The sequence below is a fragment of the Myotis daubentonii genome, chromosome 17 (assembly GCF_963259705.1).
Source record: "Myotis daubentonii chromosome 17, mMyoDau2.1, whole genome shotgun sequence".
Lineage (NCBI taxonomy): Eukaryota > Metazoa > Chordata > Mammalia > Chiroptera > Vespertilionidae > Myotis > Myotis daubentonii.
In genome coordinates this window covers 26,958,174-26,983,175 of record NC_081856.1, presented here as the reverse complement: position 1 = coordinate 26,983,175, position 25,002 = coordinate 26,958,174, and the positions used below count along the sequence as shown (strand labels likewise).

The window sequence follows — 25,002 nt, the reverse complement described above, 5'->3', positions numbered from 1 at the left end:
ATTAGGAAACAAATTAGCAAGTGGAAAAGCAAAAATTCAAACCAAGGTACTTTTCCAAACAACAAAAAACAGCCCTTTGTCCAATTTAATGCCTTATCCCTTCTATTGGCACCTTGATCTCTTATTTTTCAAAAGAAAAAAAATCCTGCCATAACCAGTTTGGCTCAGTGGATAGAGCATCAGCCTGCGGACTCAAGGGTCCCAGGTTCGATTCCGGTCAAGGGCATGTACCTTGGTTGCGGGCACATCCCCAGTAGGGGGTGTGCAAGAGGCAGCTGATCGATGTTTCTAACTCTCTATCCCTCTCCCTTCCTCTCTGTAAAAAATCAATAAAATATATTTTAAAAAAAAAATCCTATCCTTTCATTGTTAATGAAGCTAAGTGATTTTAAATTGAGGTCAGCCTCACCTCCTCTGTAAAACCTTACCTGTCTCCTCCCACATGAAATTTCTTTAATACTTTTAAATACATACATTAATTCCATTATCATACATCTCCTATAACTTTTCTTTCAGGTGTTATATTTCCTTTTATACTTTAAACCTGCTGAGTTCAAAGTCAGTATAAATAGTAGTTGAAAAATAACCATAGCTCATAAAATAGCTATTGAATTAAATCATATAAACCAAAGAAAATCTTCAATATGAAATTTCTGTGATCTCTGTTGGCTACTACACTATAGTAGTATACAGGTGTACTTATATTTTTATACTACCCATTTTAATTAGGTTTATCATAATTCCCAGTATTATGGTAATCTTGACTCCGTTAATTCCTCTGCTAAACTACCCTATTTTAGACAAGTACATTAGGATTCTATGTTGACTGTTTCTGAAAACCCAAAAGATATTAATGGCTTGTCTGTTACCGTTTGCCCCGTGGATAATGCCGCACATATTCCCCAACATCATGAGCAGCAACAGCTAAGACTTGTGGATCATCTGATACTTCCAGAAGTTTTGTCAAAATTCTGAAATAAATTTAATGCAAAAAGGTATCAATTTTTGATTCTTCTATAGAGCACAACAGAGCACAGGTATAACAAGGATATCTTCCCAAAAACAAATATTTTTTTCAAAATATGTATGAATCTATGAAGCTTGCTTACTTAGTTTCTGAAGCATCACTTAAGACTGTGGCTCAAGGTTTCTCTGCCTACCTTTTTCTATCACATGTCAACCTGTCAAATAGCTAAACTGTATAAACAACAGGAAGTGCTGATAAAGAACCTTTTGTCAATCCAGGAATCATTTCATTTTAAAGTAATTCCACACTTCTTCTAGGCTAAGTGGGCAATCTGCATTTCCCAAAACTGCGTCTCCTCTCAGTTTTAATTTATATGGCTTTCTTAAATTACTTCCTTTATCTTTGTATGACCCTTTGTGATTTTTCTGAATAACCACAAACAATGGCATGTGGCACTATAGTCTTATTCTATGCTAATATGATGAGAAATTTGAAGTTGTTGCTTGTATTTAGTTTTCATTCCCTTAAAGTATCTGCATGGGGATGATTGACAGGAGGGTCATACTCATGCTGTCCTTCAAACTAGCTGATAAAATAGGTACAGATGGAGAGGAGTAAGTAAGTCTTACTCCTTAAGAGTAAGAGAGGAGAAAGGAATGAGCATTTACTATACACATGCATGTTCCAAACTCTGTGTAAATCATATTCCTCACAACAATCCATAAATGAGGAAATGAGAGCCAGAGAAGTTAGGTAATCTGCTAAGGACACAGCAAATGTTGAAACTGAGATGTGAACTATTACTTGCTGACTCTAGCCCACACAAAGCACAAGCACACCCTGGTGGCAGTTCATTCAGCCCAAGCACAGGAAAACCCACTGGGGAAAAGCAAGAAATACATTCAATCTCCCACACATTTATATTTTTTAAATTTCAAACTATGTTCTTTTTAAAAGGCCAACTTGCAAATTATTCTGAAATTAAGTTTAATTCAACTGAAACAACTCAAATGATTTCAAAAGATTAAATTATTTCAATGACATTTTACTTTGACATTTTATTAAGAAATTACTTTATGAAACAGTAAGAAAATATTATTAATATGGGAGTCTTTAAAAGCATAACAGAATATTTGTTCTGAATACCTTAAACCAGAGGTAAGCAAATTAGAGCTGAAGCCCAAACTCAGCAGCCACCGTTTTTATAAAGTTTTATGGGAACACAGCCACACTCGTTAGTTTGCTCACTGTCCATGTCTGTTTTGGCATCAGGAGGACAGAGCTGAGTAGCTGGTGACAGAGTCTGATTTCCCAGTTAGTCTGGAAGAAGGTGTGGAATTATTTCATAATGATAACAGGTTCTTTGTCAGTGCTTCCTGTTATTTATAGAATTAGCTATATGACAGGCTCAGGTGATGATAGAAAAAGGTAGGCAGAGAAACCTTGAGCCAGTTATTAAAAAGCTGAATCACAGACCCAACCCTAGACTTACTTAGAATCTGCATTTTAATGAGATCTCCATAAACATTTAAAAGCATACTCTGAGAATCATCAATAAACATGTCCAGGAAAATAAGTTAAAAAAAAAAAAGATTCTTGTGGTAAGCAAAGAGAGAGCTTTCTCTAATTTATCCCTGAACACAGCTGTTACATCAACAATGGAATCATCACAACCCAAATCTGTATCACCACATCGACCTCAAGCCAAGATTCTGTCAGTCACTCCAATGGGATCAACACAGCAATACATCACAGCTTTGGAATTAGGTCAAATGTGAATGTTGACTCTGATATTTTCTAGAAATGTAATCGTGAAAAGTGTCTATACAAATCCAAAATAGAATTCACATTATTGTTCTAACTGATCACTCGCAATTTTTGCTCTTGTTCTCTTTCACAATATTTTTCCTCAATTTTACAAACTTGTTCCCTCAGCTTTTGTTTTTCTCTTAATTATAGTCTATTTAAAAAGAAGAAGAAAAAAAGAAGATAAAAAATATGAATATGCCTAGCTGGCATGGCTTAGTGGTTGAGCATAAACTTATGAACCAGGAGGTCACAGTTCGATTCCCGGTCAGGGCACATGCCCAGGTTGTGGGCCTGATCCCCAGTGTGGGGCGTGTAGGAGGCAGCTGATCAATGATTCTCTCTCATCATTGATGTTTCTATCTCTCTCCCTCTCCCTTCCTCTCTGAAATCAATAAAAACATATTTTTTAAAAATATGAACAATTGCCCTGACTGGTTTGGCTCAGTGGATAGAGCATCGGCCTGCGGACTGAGGGGTCCCGGGTTCGATTCCGGTCAGGGGCATGTGCCTTGGTTGCGGGCACATCCCCAGGGGGCGGTGTGCAGGAGGCAGCTGGTCGATGTTTCTCTCTCATCGATGTTTCTGGCTCTCTGTCCCTCTCCCTTCCTCTCTGTAAGAAAATCAATAAAATATAAAAAAAAATAAAAATAAAAATAAAAATAAAAATATGAACAATAAAATGGTAATAAATACACATCTATCAATAATTGAATCTAAAAATCAAAATAAACGAACAAGGAATCTAATGAACCAAATAAACTGATGAATAAAATAGAACCAGAGGCATGGAAGCATGGAACAGGCTGACAAATCTCAGAGGAAAGTGGGGAGGGAGGGGCGGGAAGAGATAAACCAAAGAATTTACATGCATATATGCATTACCTATGGACACAGACAATAGAGTGATGAGGGCCTGGGCTGGGGTGGGAACCGGGTGGAGGGGACAATGGGAGGAAAAATGAGGGGGACCTCTGTAATACTCTCAACAATAAAAAAAAAAATTTAATTATAAACTGCATGGTTTCTTGTATTTCAGAATATTTCCTTATTCAAATTACATACTTATTTCAAAATTATAACATACAAGATTAGAAAGTATTTTCTGAAAACTATTATACGCAAGAGTGATAAAGGCAAAAATTAACTTATATCACATACTTGCTAAGTTTGGAATTACCTGAAAAATAGGTTAGAGCCTGACATAGCACAGTTCTCCACAGATAAAATGAAGTACTGTGTTTTTTAATAGCAGAATAAAATAAAGATTCCATCTGTACCTATTTTATCAGCTAGTTTGAAGGGCAGCATAAGTATGACCCTCCTGTCAATCATCCCCATGCAGATACTTTAAGGGAATGAAAACTAAATACAAGCAACAACTTCAAATTTCTCATCACATTAGCATAGAATAAAACTATAGTGCCACATGCCATTGTTTCTGGTTATTCAGAAAAATCACAAAGGGTCATACAAAGATAAAGGAAGTAATTTAAGAAAGCCATATAAATTAAAACTGTTAGAAAACAAAACATGCACTTCAAAAGGCTCTTTAAGTTTGTCATAACAAAAATGCATATAGTGCTTCAATAATACTTTGTAAAAAGCTCCTTCCATTTGAGCTCATTTTGTTGTTGAAAACTCAAAGTGGCATGCTGAAAGGATAATTCACTCCTTCTACCTATTCTCCATCAGTCCTCCAACATCTACCATCCATTCACTTTGGCTTGCCACACTTTAAGTAAAAATATATTATTTGGAGTAATTCACAGAAAATAAAGTGTAAACAAAAGAAATACTCATAATATACATATCCATAGAAACAGAAAGTAAATGAGTGGTTGCTTAGGGTTGAGCGGATGGATTAATAGAGAGGTTATAGCTAAAGAATATGAGGTTTCTTTTGAAGTGATGAAAATGTTCTAAAATTGATTGTGTTAATGATTACGTACATTGTGAATATACTAAAAACTACTGATTTTTATACTTTAAGTGTGTGAATTGTGTGGTATGTGACATATCCTATATAATAAAAGGGTAATATGCAAATTGACCCTAACAGCAGAATGACTAGGAATGACTGGTCACTGTGACACACACTGACCACCAGGGGGCAGATGCTCAATGCAGGAGCTGCCCCCTGGTGGTCAGTGCGCTCCCACAGGGGGAGCTCTGCTCAGCCACAAGCAGGCTGATGGCTGCCAGCACAGCGGTGGTGGCGGGAGCCTCTGCTGCCTCCTCAGCAGCACTAAGGATGTCCGACTACAGCTTAGGCCTGCTCCCTGCTGGCAAGTGGACATCCCCTGAGGGCTGCCGGGCTACCAGAGGGATGTCTGACTGCCAGCTTAGGCCTGATCTCCCAGGGAGCGGGCCTAAGCCAGCAGGTGGACATCTCTCGAGGGGTCCCAGACTGCGAGAGGGCACAGGCCGGGTTGAGAGACCCCCCCGAAGTGCACAAATTTTTGTGCACTGGGCCTCTAGTCTATATATATAAAACCCTAATATGCAAATAGACCAAACAGTGGAACAACCGAACTGGTTGCTATGATGTGTGCTGACCACCAGGGGATGTACACAGAACATGGCGGGTGCCGGCCATGGCAGGATGGTGGAGCAGTTGAGTGGGGGCACCAGACCAAGGCAGGGCACCGGTCGCTGTCATCAGGGCGAGACTCTGGTGGTTACTAAAAATTCTTTGCTTCTGCGCGCTGCAGTCATGCCCAGCACTCACACCTGCTGCTGGCGCCCAGCACCAGTCCTAAACACTCGGTGCTGTCAGCGGGTGCAGCAGCAGCTGCCAGCCCCGACTGCCCCTGAGGGCTTCTCTACCTCCCCCTGCTCCTGAGGGGCAATCAGGGCAGCAGAACTCCTGGCACCAGCTGACAGCACTGGCCCAGCTTGCACCCACTGCTGGCACTGGCCCCAATTGCTCCACACTGTCAGCAGGTGCAAGCAGGGCTGGCACCATCTGTGCATGGGAGCGGCAGCAGCGGGAGCAGGGGCTGTTGGCAGACACGGGACCCAGGGGCCATGGCAGGAGGGGTCAGGTGGGGGCGTAGAGGATGGGCCAAGACCCAACCCTATGCCCACCGCAGCCTCGCAGCCCACAGTTCCTTTCAAAGTGCACAAATTCATGCACTGGATCCCCAGTGTCACAATAAAAAAGAAAGAGTGGGGGGAGAATAAAAAGGCAAACACTTGCACATCTTATTACAAGAAAGGGAACCCTCAAAGCTGTGGGGAAAAATGTTACTTTCAATAAAAAGTGCTGGTTCAATCAGATATCCCTGTAATGAAAAAAATGAATCTTGATCCCTACTTTATACTTTACTCAAAAAGCAATTCCATATGAAATGGAAATCTAAATATGAGAGGTTAAACAACAAAGCTTCTATCAGATAACACAGAAATATATCTTCATGACCTTGGGTATGCAAAAACGTCTTAAACAGGACACAAAAAAATCACTAGCCATTAAGAAAAATATTAATAAATTGAACTACATTAAAACTAAAGAGTGAAATAGTATGTGACAAAGTAGGAAAAAATAGTTGTGATGAATAGACATATAAAGAACTCATGTTCAGAATACATATACTCCTATAAAATGAAAAAAAAAATACTTCAGATACTTCTCCTGGAAAAAGATATACAAACTCCCAACAAGCATATGGAAAGGTATTCAACCACATTAATAAGCAAGAAAATATAAATTAAAACTATAGAATATCTAAATTTAGTCTAACAGAAACATGTCTGTGAAGATGTAGAACAGGTGTTAGAATATAAACTGGAATTTAAAACTTACTTCAGGAGTTCATAATTCTTTTCATTTAACCTTACAGCATTTTCTCTCCAAAATTTTTCAGATTTGTGCACAGGACTCCATTCCAATCTTCCAGATTTAAGTTCTGAACTGTATTCATCAAATGAGCTATAAAAATTTTTAAAGAATTCAGAGTTTATATAAACCTCAGCAATCCTCCAAATTAAGCACAATAACATCTTCATTAATGATTTAACTACAAAGACTGACCATCCTTTGTAAATTAACAAAATTCCACTAAACAAAGTTTAAAGAGCTTAAATAAGCTTCATAAATTATGTGAAATTTATTCAGAGTATTCAGGTGCAGTACTATAAAATTTGAATGCTCATCATGAGATATTAAAAGGAGTACTTGCTTTCAGAATCCCTACCCTAATATATCTTCTATATATATAAAAGCCTAAGTGACCGAAAGACCAGTCAACCAGTCGACCGGTCGCTATGACATGCACTGACCACCAGGGGGCAGATGCTCAATGCAGGAGCTGCCCCCTGGTGGTCAGTGCGCTGCTCAGCTGACCAACGAGCACCAGACGCCGGGTTCACGGCTGGCAAGCGCAGCTGTGGCAACACAAGCCTCTCCTGCCTCCATGGCAGTGCTACCAAGTGGTGGCAGCAGCAGGTGCATTGGGCCGGGATGCGGCGCCCAGCCCAAGCTTGGGGTCCTTCCTGGCCACCTGCCACTTCGCACAGTACTACATCTCTCGGGAGATGTCAGACTGCCAGTTTCAGCCTGATCTCCACCTGAAACCGGCAGTCCGACATGCCCCTAGGGGTCCCAGATTGCAAGAGGGCACAGGTCAGGCTGAGGGACCCCACCAGCCCATGAATCTGTGCACCAGGCCTCTAGTGTATACATAAATGTATATCAGTAAAATATCTGATAAGCTAGCAGAGTTTCTATCTTGCCACTTAAAATACTGTATCTGTGCCCTGGGTGGGTGGCTCATTTAGTTGGAACGTCATCCCATATACCAAAAGGTTGTGAGTTTGATTCCAGATCAGGGCACATACCTAGGTTGTGTGCTTGATCCCCAGTTGGGGTGTCTATGGGAGGCAACCGATGTTTCTCTCTCACATCGATGTTTCTCTCTTTCTCTTCCTTCCTTTCACACATACACATACATACTGTATTTGCCAGACCACTAGATTCATTAATACAAATTTATGTAAAAGTATGTGACTTTAACATAAAATAAAATAGCATATTCTGATATTATTATACTACAAATGTCATAAACTACTATATTGCATTACAAAAATGAAAACACATATCTGTACAACTAGAGGCCCAGTGCACAAATTCATGCACAGGTAGGGTCCCTAGTGACTGCCAGCTGCCGGCTGCCAGTCAGGGACTCCCGTTCCCAGCTGTCGGCTGCCGGTCAGGGCCTTCCTTCATTCCGCGCCACCCCGTGGTGGTCAGCGTACGTCATAGCGAGCGATCAAACTCCCGGTCAGTTGAACTCCCGAGGGGACACTTTGCATTTTAGGCTTTTATGTATATAGATATGCTACAATGTGATTAGCAACAATGAAGAGGTAATTCTTTGGTTGAATTAACCCACTTTAGATGAATTAAAAACAAAAGTCTCTGTAAATATTATAAACTGCAATGCACTTTGTAAACATCATTCACTATGTATCAAGATACTTCATTATTCAATTAGCCAGTGGACAAACACAGTGACGAGACATGCCTGCACTTTCAAGTAAAAACTTTTAAAAGAAGTGGACATTTAATACCCAATGGTGATTTAGTATAACCAGGATTTACTAAATTGATTAGAGTGTCCTGTTTGAATAGGAATGTAATCCCAGTCAGTATAAGTAAACTAGTATTGTTAACAATAATGTCCTAAACCTGTAAGAGCAAAAACAGAAAAAAATCTTTCAACTGCACCCATCATCCTATTAGCTTTATGTAAATAGAAAGTTTTAAAATTTCCAAATTCAACATGAAAAATCAATAAGTAATAATTAGTAATGATTGACCCATATAAGTGTCAAACACTGAACACATTTACAATTAAATCCACCACAATCCTTTCTCACAGCCTGCTCCTGAGCACACCACAGCGAACTCTCCATTCACTGGCCACCAAGATCACTTAGGATACTAAGAAAGAATGTTTCTTAAGTATTTCTCTGTTTCCAGTCCCCCCCCCCCAACTCCCACCCCCTCCAGTCAACCGATAGGTGCAGAAAGGACAGCAATAAAGAACTCTCTTGCTTGAACAATTGTCAGAAAAGTTTTGACATTCAGGCAAAGTCCCTAGTTTTTCTCCTATGATTTTTCTATTTTTAAGAGTATTTATGAAAACAGCAAAGTAATCTAGATATTTATCATTAGCAATGTGCATTAAATAATTTATAAAGCTAATTATCACTAGCATTTACTTTTTAAAAGGGTCATAAAGGATTTTTATAAAGAACTGATGATAAACTTTTGTAAATAATAATAGAATTTATAAAACTGCAAGCCTATTGCTAGCCTATTGCTATTACAATCAACTTGTTCATATTTGAAATTATAGAAAGACAAAAACCATTTGCCTCCCTCCACAAAACTCCATTACAAACCACTGATGTGGGTGATACCTCCTCTCCCATCTCTATAAAAGCATTTGGGCATTGGGATTATGGGCTGCACTGAATTACCTGGTAAATAGGTTTCTGGAAAAATTACTATACTGAAGGCATCTGCTGAACACTTGAAACCTCACAACAATCCTACAAGGTTAGAATTATTATTGCTAATTTACCAAAAGGAAAACTGAGATGTTAAAATGTCAAGAATACTGCTCAAGGTTACATGTGGAAAAAGTAGCCAAACAATTCAAACTAGAGTCAGCCTGGCTCCCAAACCCAGTCCAACTACAGAAAAAGATGTATTTCTTAAGAGTAACTCTTTAAAAAATGTATTAATAATTAAAAAACAAACACCTGGATTAATGTGAAAGATCAACAAGATATTATTAAACAAAAAAAAAAAACAAGGTCTAGAACAGTGATGGCGAACCTTTTGAGCTCGGCGTGTCAGCATTTTGAAAAACCCTAACTTAACTCTGGTGCCATATCACATATAGAAATTTTTTGATATTTGCAACCATAGTAAAACAAAGATTTATATTTTTGATATTTATTTTATATATTTAAATGCCATTTAACAAAGAAAAATCAACCAAAAAAATGAGTTCGCGTGTCACCTCTGACACACGTGTCATAGGTTCGCCATAACTGGTCTAGAAAGATACGTAAAACCCCATTTGTGTGTCTCTCGGTGTGTGTGCGCATGTGCGGGGGTAAGGGGCATGGGAATAGGCTGGGAAGATGGTGGGAGTGGCATGGAGTCCCTTCTGTACCTTGTAAGCATTTTCTTTTTGTTTACTTCATGTAAATCATTTGCATAATGTTTAAAATAAAAAAAATAAACCAATAGGAACTTCAGAAAAGCAGAAAAAACATACTTTCCATATGTGGACAAAAGTCCTCCATAAATTAACAAGCATCACTGCTTTAAAAAATTCTAAACCAGGGAGATATTCTTCAAGGTTTCCATGATAGCGCCAACCACCTGTGGTAGTACAGTCAGTCCAATTTTAAAAAGAAAATGATGGAATTCTCCCCAAACAGCTCTGACCAACTGCTACCATGGTGATGAGCCAGTTTTTCCATATTCTCCAAATATTTAATAGAAGACATATTTTAGTGAAATGTTTTGAGTTTATATTTAGTAACAAATTTAAATTTCCTTAAAATACTAATCAAGTAAAACAAAACCCAATATATCCAGTCTGTGAGAATTAAAAATAACATACCTAAGATCCTGAACACTTTCCCCAAGTTTTTCCAAAAGAAATTTTATATCTTCGCTGATGTCTTCATCATCATACTTTTGCTGTTCCAAGTTCTCCAACTGTTTCAGAACTTTGCACTGGATCATAGCCAACGCATATTCTTGGCGAGTTTCTCTTTCAGCTGATTTTTCTAAAAAGTTCTGGGTTAGATAAAGATATAATAAGAAGCTATATAATTTGTTATATGATATTCTCAGACCTCTGCACATCCTTTTTACACCCTCTCCCCTCCTCCTCCTCCTATTGACAGGTTAACTATCACCTTTAAGTGGATGACTGTATCGCAAATCCTTACTTCTTTCCTAAGCATCTGTCCATATCAGAAATGTACTTCTGATTCCTTGCTTACTTACTTGGCTTACTAAACATTTTAAATGACTGACCCATATAAGTGTCAAACACTGAACACATTTACAATTAAATCCACCACAATCCTTTCTCACAGCCTGCTCCTGAGCACACCACAGCGAACTCTCCATTCACTGGACACCAAGATCACTTAGGATACTAAGAAAGAATGTTTCTTAAGTATTTCTCTAGTTTCCAGTCAGTCACCACCACCCCTCCTCCAATCAACTGATAGGTGCAGAAAGGACAGCAATAAAGAACTCTCTTGCTTGAACAATTGTCAGAAAAGTTTTGACATTCAGGCAAAGTCCCTAGTTTTTCTCCTATGATTTTTCTATTTTTAAAAGTATTTATGAAAACAGCAAAGCAGTCTAGATATTTATAAAGATCAAGTGTTCACTGAATCAACCAATATTTTTAAGCAAAGAACATGTTCAGGCCTAAGGACAAGAAAGAACAAGCTCTCAAGAAAGCTACCCTTCACCAATTGGTAAATGCCTTCCATTTTAAAAAAAAAAAAAGCCTGTAATAATTAATTCCAAATCAACTGTACTAAAATTTGAAATTTACTTATTTTTGTAAGCAAGTTATATTTCTATTAATTATGCCAAATAAACACAGAAAGAGATTTAGCTTAGCCTATGGAAATTAGTGTGACTAATCCCTAACAAAATCACAACAGCATTTTTCACATATATTTGAAAAAACAATCCTAAAATTTATATGGAACCACAAAGACCTCAAATAGCCAAAGCAATCTTGGCAAAGAACAAGGAAGCTGAAGGCATCATGCTTCCAGATTTCAAACTAAACTACAACATTATAGTAATCAAAACTGTATGGCAATGGCATAAAACAGTCTCATAGAGTAATGGAACAGAATAGAGCACCTAGAAATAAGCCCCCACATATAGAGTCAACTAATATTTGACAAAGGAGTCAAGGATACTCCATGGGAATAGTTCTTCAATGAATGGCACTAGGAAAACTGGATAACCACATGTAAAAAAAAAAAAAAATGAAAGTAGACCACTATATTACACAGCTCACAATAATTCACTTAAAATTGATTGGAAACATGAAACTGTTAAACTCCTAGAAGAAAACACAGAAAAGACTCCTGGCACTAGTCTTGACAACAATTTTTTGTTTAGGATACCAAAGTCACAGCAACAAAAGCAAAAATCAGCAAATAGAACTACATCAAACTAAAAGCTTCTACAAGAGCAAAAGAATAAAGTGAAAAAGCATCCTACAAAATGGGAGAAAATATCTGCAAACCATATATCTGATAAGTGGGTTAATACCCAGAATGTATAAAGAACTCATACAACCCAACAAAAAAAACAAGGCAATTAAAAAATGGGCAGAGGATCTGAATAGGTATTTTTCCAAAGAAGGCATTCAGATGGCCAAAAGGCTCATTAAAAGGTGTTTGACACCATTAAGCACCAGAGAAATGCAAATCAAAAGCACAATGAGGGCCCTAACTGGTTTGGCTCAGTGGATAGAGCGCCAGCCTGTGGACTGAAGGGTCCCTGGTTAGATTCCGGTTAAGGGCACCTGCCTGGGTTGCGGGTTTGATCCCCAATAGGGGACATGCAGGAGGCAGCCAATCAATGATTCTCTCTCATCATTGATATTTCTCTCTCTCTTTCCCTCTCCCTTCCTCTCTGAAATCAATAAAGATTTTTCTTTTTAAAGCACAATGTGGTATCACCTCACACCTGTCAGAATGGCTATCATCAAAAAGACAAGAGATAATGAGTGTTGGGGAAGATTTGGAGAAAAGGGAGTACCAATGCTCTGTTAATGGTAATGTAAACTGGTTACAGCCACTATGGAAAACAGTACAGGGGTTCCTCAAAAAATTAAAACTAGATCTACCAGTTGATACAGCAATTCCACCTCTGAGTATTTACTTGAAGAAGAGAAAAACAGTAACTTGAAAAGATAATATGCACCCTATGTTCACTGCAGTATTATTCAAAATCTAAGATATGAAAACAATCTAAGTATCCATGTATAAAGAAAATCACTCAGCCATAAAAATGCAAGAAATCTTGCCATTTGCAAAAACATGGGTGGACCTTTAGGGCATTATTCTAAGTGAAGTAAGTCAGGCAGAGAAAAACAAATACTGTATGATCTCACTTATATGTGGAACCTAAAAACAAAACAAAAAATTTTAAAAAATGAACTCATAGGTATAAAAAACAGATTGATAATTGCAAGAAGAGGGAAGTGAGAAGTGAGTGAAATGGGTGAAGGTGGTCAAAAGGTACAAGCTTCCAATTATAAAATAAATAAGTTCTGTGGATGTAATGTACAGCATGGTAACGATAGTCAATTATACTGTACTAGAGGCCCAATGCACAACATTCATGCAAGGGGCTCGGCCCTCACAGCTTCGGCTTCGTCTGGAAGGTCGGCCAGAAGGATGTTCGGCTGTCTGGTCTAATTAGCATATTAATCTTTTATTATTATAGATTGTATATTTGAATGTTGCTAAGAAGGGCAAAACTCCTTATTCTTACCCTCCACCTCTCTCATGTTACCTTTATTCTTGTATATTATGATCACTGCCTTGCATTACTGATCATGACATTATATATTTACATATTCTGTCTTCACTAAACAACAAGCCCTTATGTGTCAAACTGTATCTTGGGCATTTGCGTTTCTTAACAATTAGCATAATGGAGCTGGAATATAAATGGGATTCAAAACTTGTTTGTGAATTTAACTGAGCTCTAGCAATAGAAGGAAACTGTCAGAAGATCCTATTTCTAGAATTTCACCTTTATTAAATAAATGAGAATATGGATAATGCAACATTCAAGTAGAAGAAAAAATATGTTCACCTTAGCTACTAAAAGACTTCAGAGTCTCATTAATACAACCTACTCTGATTTAAGGATTGATTACTGCTTTATCTGGTCGAGACTGAAATTTACCTCATGTAGACAGTTTGTAAAGAAACTAAGGGCAGAGCCAATACACTACGGCAGAAGAGTAGAGAGGTACCACATTTACCTATTTCTTAAGAATAAACCTCTCAAAAGCCACAGAACAATTTTTTATGTGAAAAAAATATTACATTTTATAAATAAGGATAGTCAAAAACAAATATAATACATAGAACAACACTTGGTCAACAGATGACTGGCATTTATCATATCTAGACATTCACACTTTCATTTCACTTTCCACTCTTTCAATGAAATTTACACTGAACTTCACTCCTCAATGCCTTTAGTCACTCATTCAACCCTTGTTAGGCAACTAGGAAAAACATGGAGTTCGATGCTTTCACAGCTGGTATTTTCAGCAAAGAAAACGGAATTCCTTGTCACATGACTCATAATTCTCCTTTTCATGGTTTTTTCTCCTTTTTTGAGGTTCTTGAGAAAATGCCCCAAGGAAAGAAAAAAGAAGATGCCAGAGTGGTTAAGAAGATGGCTTTGGAGCCAGACATATCTCACTGAAATTCTAATTCTATCACTTAGTAACAGAGGAATTAATCTCCAAGTCTTGGTTTCTTCATCCATAAAATAAAAAATAGTAATAGCACATATTGGATTATCATAAAGATTAAATTAGTCATTGCACAAAAATCACTGAATAAATTATAACATTTATTATTCTCAATATCAAAGACAGGTTAGCATAGTGGCTAAGAGCATGAGTCAGACTGCCTGAGTCTGAATTCCAGCTCTGCTGCTTTCTGGCTAGTTTGGCAAATTATGTGACCTCTTGTGGCCTCATGCCCATTGCATGGAGCTCTTGGGGAGACTGAATGCGTAACACATTTAAAGCAATTAAAACAGTGCCTGACACAGAATAAACTCTCAATAAACATTAGTTATTACTATTATTATTAACTACAAACATCTAGAAAAGTTATTACACATCATATTTTAAAAATTAAAATGTGACAAATGCTATGAATTAGCAATTTATAGGAGGAATATAAATGCCTGATAAAAATATTAAAAGTTGTTCAGCTTCGCTCATTATTAACAGAATACAAATTTAAAACAATAATATTTTTTCACCTAATTTTTATAACAACTGAAAGATTATATGAAATGCAAGGAAAAGAATGGAAAAATATGCATTCCCAATACATAGTTGAAAAAAATGTAAATTTGCACATTTTTGAAAGGTGATTTAGTATTATCTATCAAAACTGTAAAAAAATATACTCTTTGGCTCAGCAATTCCATCTCTAGAACTATATCCAACAGAAATGCTCATCAAAGCAGCCAAACATATGTAGAAAAACCCTACATGCCCATCAACAGAACACTGGTTACATAAACTGCTTTACATCAACACAGCAGAATATAGCCATTAAAAAGAAAACCGAAGATCTACACATATAAAAATGAAAACATACTCATTAGATATTGTTAAGAATAAAGTTATAAAACAGTATTTATCATAAGATGACATTTTTATTTTTAAATACAAAACAAAATTACACACCTGTTTATATATTTATTTCTACATGCTTAGAAAAATTAGGAAGATATTAGTGATTTTAGTTAAAAACAGATTCTGAAGCAATAGCTTGGATTTGCATGTCTACCACATATTTTATAGTTGCCTCAGAAATACTGCTAGTCAGTAGATCCAAAATCTGAAATACAATTCCATACCACAATAAGGGTCCCATAAGAGAAAAGCCTCTATCATAGTCTCTTAGAAAAGACTGCAACAACAACAAAGACTTCCTTTTTTTATTGAGTTTATTGGGGTGATATTGAGTGTACAACTCAACAAAACATCTGCACACTGCATCATGCATCCATTGCCCAAAGTAAAGTCTCTTTCTGTTCCCCTTTATTCCCCCTTTACCCTTTTCCACCTCCCACACCCCTTTCTCTCTGGTTAGGCAATCACTATACTGTTGTCTGTATTTATGTGTTATATATTTTTAAAAAGGGACTTCCTCTATCTAAATTCAATGCTATTACATTTTCTTACAAGCATTATATAACTCATACATTTCATCCATTTAAATGGTTTCCTCCCACCTGTACCATTCCCCCATGGCATAAATACAAAATTAGTGGGGGTTTTTTTATTCTATGTCCACCAAGATGCCATAGTTTCATAACTACATGAAGAACAAGTTTTTCCAACCTGCTAAAAGCCCTGGAACATACTCCACAGTGAAATGCCACACACACACACACCATAAAAAAATGCCACAAAACACTTACACGGAATGCTGCAAGGATGATTCTTGTCACTTTCTCTTTGACAGATTCTTGCAGGATATCGGATAGAACAGGAATGATATTATAGCGCCGCAGGTGCTCACACATTTGAGGACTGAACGCCAGGAGCCATATTGAAAAAATCATTTGATACTGGAGTTGAAAGCCACATTTGTTGCTCAAAACTCCCATTATGCTGAAAAGGAACACACATTAAAACATTTAATATGACAGTGTAACAAGAAAGAAGAAATAATTGACTATTCTTTTTGTACTAATGGAACAAAATTATGTCCTCAGTATCTTTTCTGCGAGCAATAACAAGCAAGCTTGATTCCTACTCAGAGAGGATCATTTGCAGCACAGCTTCAGTTAAGTCTTTCCAAAAGTTACAGGACTGCAGGGAAGCAATGAGAAAGGAAACACCAACTTGTAATACAACATCAGGAAGGGTATAAAGAATCTGACAGCCATTAAAAAAGCTAAAATCAACAGGATTGGTGACACAATGGATGTACATCTTGGTGAAGTCAGATGTTATATCAAGATGTGAGTCTGGATGACCAAGAGGATCATGTATAGCTTTAAAAATATTTAGGAAACTCAGAAAGAAAAGAAGGAATTAGCTTGGCAAAAAACCCACTATGAGTCTAAATTTGACACAGCCAGTCACTGAATTGGGGGGTTAGAACTTCAGAAGCTTCTAGTTCAACCTCCTATTTTACTGACATGAAAATTTGGAAAGCTAAATGGAAATGAAAGAGATTACACCAAGAAAGACCACTAAGGTAATTTCCATGGGGAATGCCTCATTCTCACAAGGAGGAACAGAAACCATCAAATTAGGCCAATAAAGAATGACCAGAATGTACAACACAAAGAATGAGTTCTAATGTAAACTACTGACCATGGTTAATAAGAATAGGTCATTATTGGTTCACCAATTAAAATAAATGTAGCAAGCTAACACAAGATGTTAAAATAGGGAAAACTATGAAAGGACAGGTATATATGGGAACTCTCTGCACTTTCAATTTTTCTGTCAATCTAAAACTGCTCTAAAAAATAAAAGTCTATTAATATAAATAAATTGTAAGTCTAATTTTATAATCTATTACTACTAACTTACTGGAAGGTTCATATTTGCACCATTTCTCCATTTCTGTGATTTGTAAGCAGTTATAAATTGCTGAATTGCCTTTCATTTTCTCATGCATGATTCCTCCCTTGCGTCTTTTCTATTTTGGTTATTTAAGACTTGCATTTATTTAATATTAATATCAGTATTTCAACAGCTGTAAAATCATGCAATTTTATTCTATTAACACCCTAATATCTGGTTTCCTTTTCTCTCTGATTCTTCCAGTTATGAAGGTAAGCCTTCTACACTTTGTGATACTGTGGCTGAGACTTTAAGCCACATTTCTTCTTTACCAGCTGGTTCTGCCAGTAGAAGGTGCTAGAGGCTGACTACAGGATGGAGGAAGAAGGGAGTGTCTCCTGTTGGCTTCCTATTCTTGTGAATATTACTCAGCAGCATTTCTTCACCCTGGTAGCAACTGTTCTTTCCCATGGCAGCAGCTGAATTCATTTAGCAACAGGTCGGGCAGAACAAGCCTCACTGCGCACCCTCAGAGACATCAGCAACAACTGTCTGGATCCCCAACCTATGAGTCCTCTGCTTTGAGCTCAGGGGAACAAGGCTCAGATGAGTAGTACAGCCCCCTCTATGGTCAAATGGGAGCTTCATCTGCCCCTCCTTGAAACATGTAAATTCAGTTATTACAACCTCTTACCTTTGTTCCCCAGCTTTAGGCGTATCTGCACTTGCTACCTTTCTGACTCTTGAGAGTCCTTTTATGTGCTTGTTTTCAGAAACCTATTTAACAAATGTATACCTAGTTAACACTTCTTCATATTGAATTACCTCTATTAAAATAAAAATTTTTACATGAACAGAGGGGTTAAGGAGAGCTCAGGGCCAACAATACACTGCTGCTGAAAGCAAGACAGAAAGGTTTTAAAGGAGGCACGGTCAACAAAGATGAGCACCGCAAAGAAGTTGAAGAGAGTTTAAAATTGTCTACAACATATATAATTCTGTTGAAAAGAGAAGTCTTCTATATCCAAACATTAACCACAAGAAATACCCTAATGAAGCAACATAAAGCTCTTGTTCACCAAAATAAGGAAGGGGTTCCTTTAGGAGCAAGAGCCCTGACTGAATACAGTGGAGCATGAAGGGCATACTAAGGAGGTGCAAAGGACACGAAGGCCCAAAGAAACCTATACATAGTAATTTAACAAATATGTGGCATCAGACCGAGGGAACCAGAGCAACTCTGTCTTCCTGGGAGGCTGGTACCGCACCTTCCCAGTGAATGAGCGCTCCTATTGTTAGCAGCCCAGCCTGAGCAGTTGGCTCAGGACTCTGCCTGCTGGGTTAGCAGCAAGGGGGAGTGGTGCAGGTCTGGGATTCTGGCCCACGCTGTGGAGTGTGGAACCCACGCAAAGCTGGCTGAACCTGCTCCTGCAGAGGAGACTGCAGGCTTTACTCAACCCAAACCTGCAGCCAGCCCCCTTGGGGGGGATTCGAGTTGGAGTCTCTGGCAGAAAATGAGGAGTCTGGCTTTGAAGCACAGAGTAGTTTACCCTCATGGAGTGCCTGACTGCGTAATCTCTAAGCAGGGCACCACTAGCCTGAGCTAGACTAGCCTGGATCCATCCTATAGACTCTCTTCGGAAGGCTCAGGAGGAAGACCAGGCAACCTTAAGGGGGAAGCAGAGGAGCTGACAGGTGGAGACTGACCTCAGGGAGCCTCGGCCCAACCACAAATCTACCCCTAGCTCTAAGCTAAAAGAAGCCAACCCAAATTGGAAAGGAGGAAGTAAAGCTGTCGTTATTTCCAGATGACGTAATATTGTACATAGAAAACCCTAAAGACTCTACCAAAAAGCTACTGGATATAATCAATGAATTCAGCAAAGTTGCAGGATACAATATCTCAAAATCAATGGCATTTTTATACACCAATAATGAACTCTCAGAAAGAGAAATTCAAAAATCAATCCCATTTACCAATGCAACAACAGAAAGATACCTTGAAGTGGGTGGAGGTGGGCAAAGGGGGGCAAAAGGCAAGACACCTGCAATAATGTCAACATTAAAAAATTTTAATATAAATAAATAAAAAGAAAGTTTTAACATAAATGACCAACAATAAAAAATGCTTAAATTGTGGGGGAGGAGCTGGGGGGGGGGGGGGGACTGTCGTTTTGTGCCTTTTATTCTCTCTTACCAGTCTTCCAAAGGGGGGGAAAAATAATATCTACTTTTTGTTTAATAGAATTAAATTCAATTTATTTTGCTATTACCACGCAGGTCTTTGAAACCTAAGACACAGTATGGGAGATTAGTGCTTTTATGTCGTCTATAATTTGAAGATTTACTCTATTTCATCATGCTAGACAATATTTGATAAATATTCATTTATTATTCCAAACTACTGCTAAAAACAATTAACAGCTAAAATTATAAGAAAACTGAAGAATGAAATCGCCTTGGAAAATAATATCAATAGTGAGATAAAAATTATCCATTCTAATGTATTGGCAAAATATTGCATCATTTTTTTAAAAAGATAAACAGACTGAAAACATCATCATTTTTGTCTACCTTTATTAACATCATCGTCCTGTGACTGCTATCCTTAAAAAGGTCTGCCTACAAAACTAGCTGGCCCTTGGCTGGCTTCTGGGAACTTGATGGTAAACAGTTCCCTACATGACACAAAACTTCTCTTAAATGATAAGGGTGGCTCACTGTACCTAAAATGTTTTCACTAACAACCTGTTTACTACAGGCTGACACAGCACCAGGATTGTTCAGTCAACTTTTCTTACTCTGAAGCCTTGTTCACTAAGCAACCTTCTGTTGATAAACTAGCTTCCTATATAGGTTTTTCCAACGTGTGACAGAAACAATGTCTTCACTAACTTAAAAGAGTATTTGGTTTAAGAACAGTGAGTTGTCTCACTATGAATAAATAAATTGGCATTCTGGTAGTAAAAGGATTTCATTTGTTTTGGAGGGTGGGGTTTGAGGGGTTCTTTGTAAAAATACATTTGTTAAACCTGAGAAAGTTTCTCAAAGTTTCTGGGCCTGCAAATGAGGACCCCACAAAAAATGGACTAATTGTATAGCATTACAAAGAATGGCTTACATTCACTCTTTTCTGCATAAGACCTTTTATTAGTGATTTTTGCCTGCATTTACCACAAGATACCTTTATGATTGCTTTTCTATTCTGAGTACCTGGAATTTGTTCTATCAAGAAAAGGTTTTTAGGAGTCCTTAACCTCTTATAATAGCACAGACCAAGCAAGGGAAAGGCGAAACAATCCATCTGGTAGTTATTAGTTATTGATTTCTCTGAAGGTTAGCATAATTCACTGTTAAACAGACATAAAAAAAAGTTAAATACTTCTTTTGGATGATTAATACTATTAATTTCTTTGCAAATGTCAAGGATAGATGCTTTTAAATGTTATTCTACATTAAAAGTAAAAGAGCACTCACCAGTTTACCCCATCTGCTTCTACCCAGGCAAAGCGGTACTCATTGACCCGAAGCATCAGCTGCAGACACCCGGCAACACACTGCACATACTGAGAGCTCTACGCAAGGAGAAGTACAAGGTTTTAAGATTAAAAAGCATTGAAAGTCATGAGACCATACACATACAAAAAGTCTGGATTTTGTTTTTACCAGAGTTTCTTACCATTAGAACATTCAAAATCCCCTAATATTTTTTCAAAAGTCAATCCACATTTTTGCATTTCTCTCTGACTTTTAGAAATAAAGCTGATCTTCTCTGCCAAATTAAATCTACACAGGTCAAGACTACTTAACATACATAGTTAGAGAAATGGAGGAATATAGTAATTATATCTTTGATATGGTTTGATAATTACTTTGCAATGTTTCATTTCCCAAGAATAGAGGCACTATATGGAGAATACTACTCTTCATAATTAGAGAAAGACCAAAAAACAATAAAATTAAAAAGGTAAAAGTGTATACTTTGAGACAGGCCCATATTTGAATGATCTTTGTCAAGTTACTGAACTTTTTTTTTTTTTAATTCTCACCCAAGGATATTTTTCCATTGATTTTGAGAGTAGAAGAGAGAGGGGAAAAGACAGAGAGAAACACATCAATAGGTTGCCTCCTAAGGAGGAGCCTGCAACCAAGGTACGTGCCCTTGACTGGAATTGAACCTGGGACCCTTTGGTCCACAGGCCGAAGCCCTATCCACTGAGCCAAACCAGCTAGGGCTACTGAACCTTTTCAATACTCGGTTTCTTCATCCTTAAAGAGCATGCCTACTCCAAGCAACTAAGAAAGTATTGTTAGAACTAATAAAGTAATTCATTTAGCATACAGCTAGACATTTCATAGAAACTCAATAAACAAGAACCTTAAAAAAAAAACTATACAGCGTATAAAAAGTCTAATTAAACACTTGAAAAAGACTCTATAATTTTAAAAGCTGTTAGTTCAAAAGCAATGTCTTAGAGAAATTGTGGTTAAATCTGAAACTACAAATGAACAGGTATAACATCCCCAGGAATATATAGGCTCCTCCATTTTAGCAAAGCTAGTAGTGACATCTGGCTTGGGTTCTACCCTACATATTTATCGTGAGCCTTACATCTATAAGAAATGAAGAGACAAGAGATAATTTCAGATTCTAGCTTTAAAGAACATGCTAATAAATAATTTTTAAAAAGAAGAAAAGGAAGGAGAGACTCATGGATGTTGTATAAATTCACTAATACACTAGTTCACAGCGTTTTAACTTAAACAACGTTTGTTAAAACCCAACACTTCAAAGAAATTCCAGGCACTCAAATGCAAAAACATAATGATAAAAGTATATTTGGCAGATTAATCAAAAGTTATCAGAAAAGGTTATCTTAAATTTTTACCTAGCAAGTAGTGAACATAGTTGCCCAAAAGTACAATATACCCAGTAATATAATTTGTCTGAAAACCCAAGGCATTAGCAGAAATCAATGACCAAAATAATAGTGCATCTTCAGTTCTAAAACAATGTTCCCTAATGGAAAAAAAAAAATGTTTACCTTCCAATTAAGTAAGCAGGTAGTAATCTTCTGTGAAAGAGGAATTCCACCTTTCTTATTTAGAGAAACAGACTTAGCAAGGTTTCTACATATCCTCAATTAAAAGGCAACTTAAGGTATTCTCTCCTCTTCCATTTAGCAACAATTCCTCTCAACACAAAAACTTCTTGGTTCATTGTATGTCTTTCTTTTCTGTGTCCATTTACCATACTTTTTGAAATACATGACACATTTCAAATACGGACTCTTCGTTGTTATGTATAGCTTCAGGATTCATATTATAAATGAACATATAAAAGACACTGGTTCTAAAACTATGCCCTCTCCTATTATACATTATGAAGTAATCCAAATACCATTCTAGAAATTACTTTCAAAGGATATAGTGATGGCAACACTGGTAAATGACTGAATTATTGCCTTCAATTAAATTAAGTAAATTGTATCACTTCTTTGTCTTTCACTTATATTGTCCCAGTAATCTCATGTATAAACTATTCAATATTTTTAAAGAAAGTAATCAGCCTTCAATCAATCCAACCAGTCACCATCTCTAATACTACACAACGGTAATATGATACTGCTGAGAAAATTGTATAATCATGCAAAGCCATCAAGCAATTCTAGTCTGTTCTGCCATTCCCCAGAGTCTGCCACTTATTCACCACTATCCTCCTGTCCTAGTCTCTGCCCTCAGTCTCAGCAGGAGGCAGCCAATCAATGGTTCTCTCTCATCATTGATGTTTCTCTCTCTCTCCCCCTCTCCTTTCCTCTCTGAAATCAATAAAAAAAATATTTTTTTAAAAAAAGAACCACAAAACTGATGAGGTATTATTTGTGGTGATGAAATATTGCACCTTCCAAACACAAAGTCACTGTACATAGCAAGCACTCAATAAATATCTCTTGAATGAATGAACAAAAAGAAATAAAACAAAGTTCATATCTTACGCTAATACCAAAGGAATGGGGCTCTAATAGATGCAGTTTGATAATTACAAGTTTGACAAAAAAATTATACTGATAATAATCAATACTGCAGCAATATATACAACATAGTACTATTATCCTCTTTCTTTTTGAAGCCCCAAATAAATCTGTTTTGTAATTATAAATCTTATATAATTGTTTAGTTTTTTTTTAATTTAAGTCATCTAAATTTAAGAATTTACATAAATTCTTATGTAATCAATTTTGGCTACACCTTATGCCATCCTGTTTTACTAGAATATATTTATGGTAAAAGAGTTCATTCAGCCAGATAATAGTGTCCATTTAAATTGCTAAAGTAACTCACTTATCTGGTGGGGGGAAAAAACTACCTGTATTTGGACTGGCTTAACAAAAATATATACACACACATAAAAATGTATTGGATAACTATTTGCCTTGTTTCCCGACCACTACTTGCTTAAATGTCATTCAACCATAGTTTTTCTTTGATGTAAAATTTTTCTGTTTTTTTTAATAATCAAATTGAATCTTATAACCCTCAATAACCAAAACACTGTCTAAACAAGAAAAAAAAGAATTTGTTTTTATAAAAACAATTAACATGTATATGATATTTTTCAGCATATTTTCAAACAAATTAAAAACTAAAATTTTTAATAAAGAACAAAAGGGAAATATTATGATACCCCCCCCTTTTTTTTAGATGAGGAACCCCAGGCTTAAAAGGTAATGTAATTGGCTGAAATTAAAATAGTGAGCTAATCTTGCATGGGCAATAGGAGTCCACTCTCTTCATGCTTGAGCAGGAGCTCTCCGGGTGGCGCCAGACATCCCGGGTTTGAGAACTGGCCACCACACGCACCCTTTTCAGCAAACTCCAATGGTAGAAAAAAACTATTTCTATTTCTCAGTAAGAAATGGAACAACTGGAATGCTCATACTTTGTTCATGGATAAGTAAATTGGTTTCGTAAACTGATTGGCAATATCTACAAAACTTTCAAATAACCCAGCAATTCCATTCTAGACCTAAGTGCTCCAGACTATCTACAAATACATACATATATATATTTATATATATATATATGCACAAAAATATCCATAGCAAAATTATTCAGAATAGTCAAAAACTAGAAGTAACCCAAATATCCATCAATAGAGAATGGATATTTATATAGCAATAAAATAGTATATTTTACGAATATACAGTATATTCATTCATTTAACAGATTACTACATACCAATAAAAAGAATGAATTGCTACTAAATGCAACATGAATGAATCTCACTGACACAATCCTGGGCAAGAGGACTCAAACACATAAGACTTCATACTGCATATGATTCCACTTACATGAAATTCAAGATCAGACAAAACAAACAAATAAAAAAATTCCCAGATTCTTTCTAAAGCCTCCAAATTTCTGAGAGATCATAGTATTCCTCTTAAGGAAATTCCACTTATGTAATAAAAATGTTTGTAATAATCCACTCATAACTTATGATGTTTCCAGGACAATTTTAAAAGTTAAGACTGTTAGGTCATATTTCTTTCTCATTTTGCAGTGTAGACCTTTTTTAATTTGTTCTATACTGACATCAAGTGGCGATAACATGTAATGCAGTTTACCGAACTGCTTGTCTATGCTCTCTGAAAACTAAAGGGATTTTAAGAGGTAATGTGGATGTTTTCACAAATCTGAATAGGCTATGAGATGGGAATGCCTAAAGATCCAACTCCAGTTCAGTCGCCTCAAAAGTAATTCTCTCAGTAAGCAATTCGTTTCTTTGAGGTTTTTGCCACTCATTAGCTGAATGATCTTGGGCAAGCTGGTATGCCTTTCTGCACAGCCTCACTATTTATA

The 25,002-nt window shown here is 36.8% G+C and overlaps 1 protein-coding gene across 6 annotated transcripts in view; it reads right to left on the bottom strand.

The window, feature by feature from the left end:
• Nucleotides 1-25,002, bottom strand: part of ATP6V1H (ATPase H+ transporting V1 subunit H) — a 74,950-nt gene that overhangs the window by 28,867 nt on the left and 21,081 nt on the right. For 4 of the 6 annotated variants that reach the window (XR_009449513.1, XM_059671778.1, XM_059671776.1 and 1 more), the window contains 5 exons: nt 20,617-20,714; nt 16,041-16,233; nt 10,423-10,601; nt 6,582-6,707; nt 870-971 (listed from right to left, as the gene is read on the bottom strand). Coding sequence is in view for 5 of the 6 variants with exons in the window: in XM_059671778.1 (XP_059527761.1) it covers nt 870-971; nt 6,582-6,707; nt 10,423-10,601; nt 16,041-16,233; nt 20,617-20,714 (698 nt within the window). In the remaining variant the exon portion in view is untranslated. The remainder of the gene's footprint in view (nt 1-869; nt 972-6,581; nt 6,708-10,422; nt 10,602-16,040; nt 16,234-20,616; nt 20,715-25,002) is intronic. The other 2 variants (XM_059671780.1, XM_059671779.1) reach the window with 1 other exon arrangement.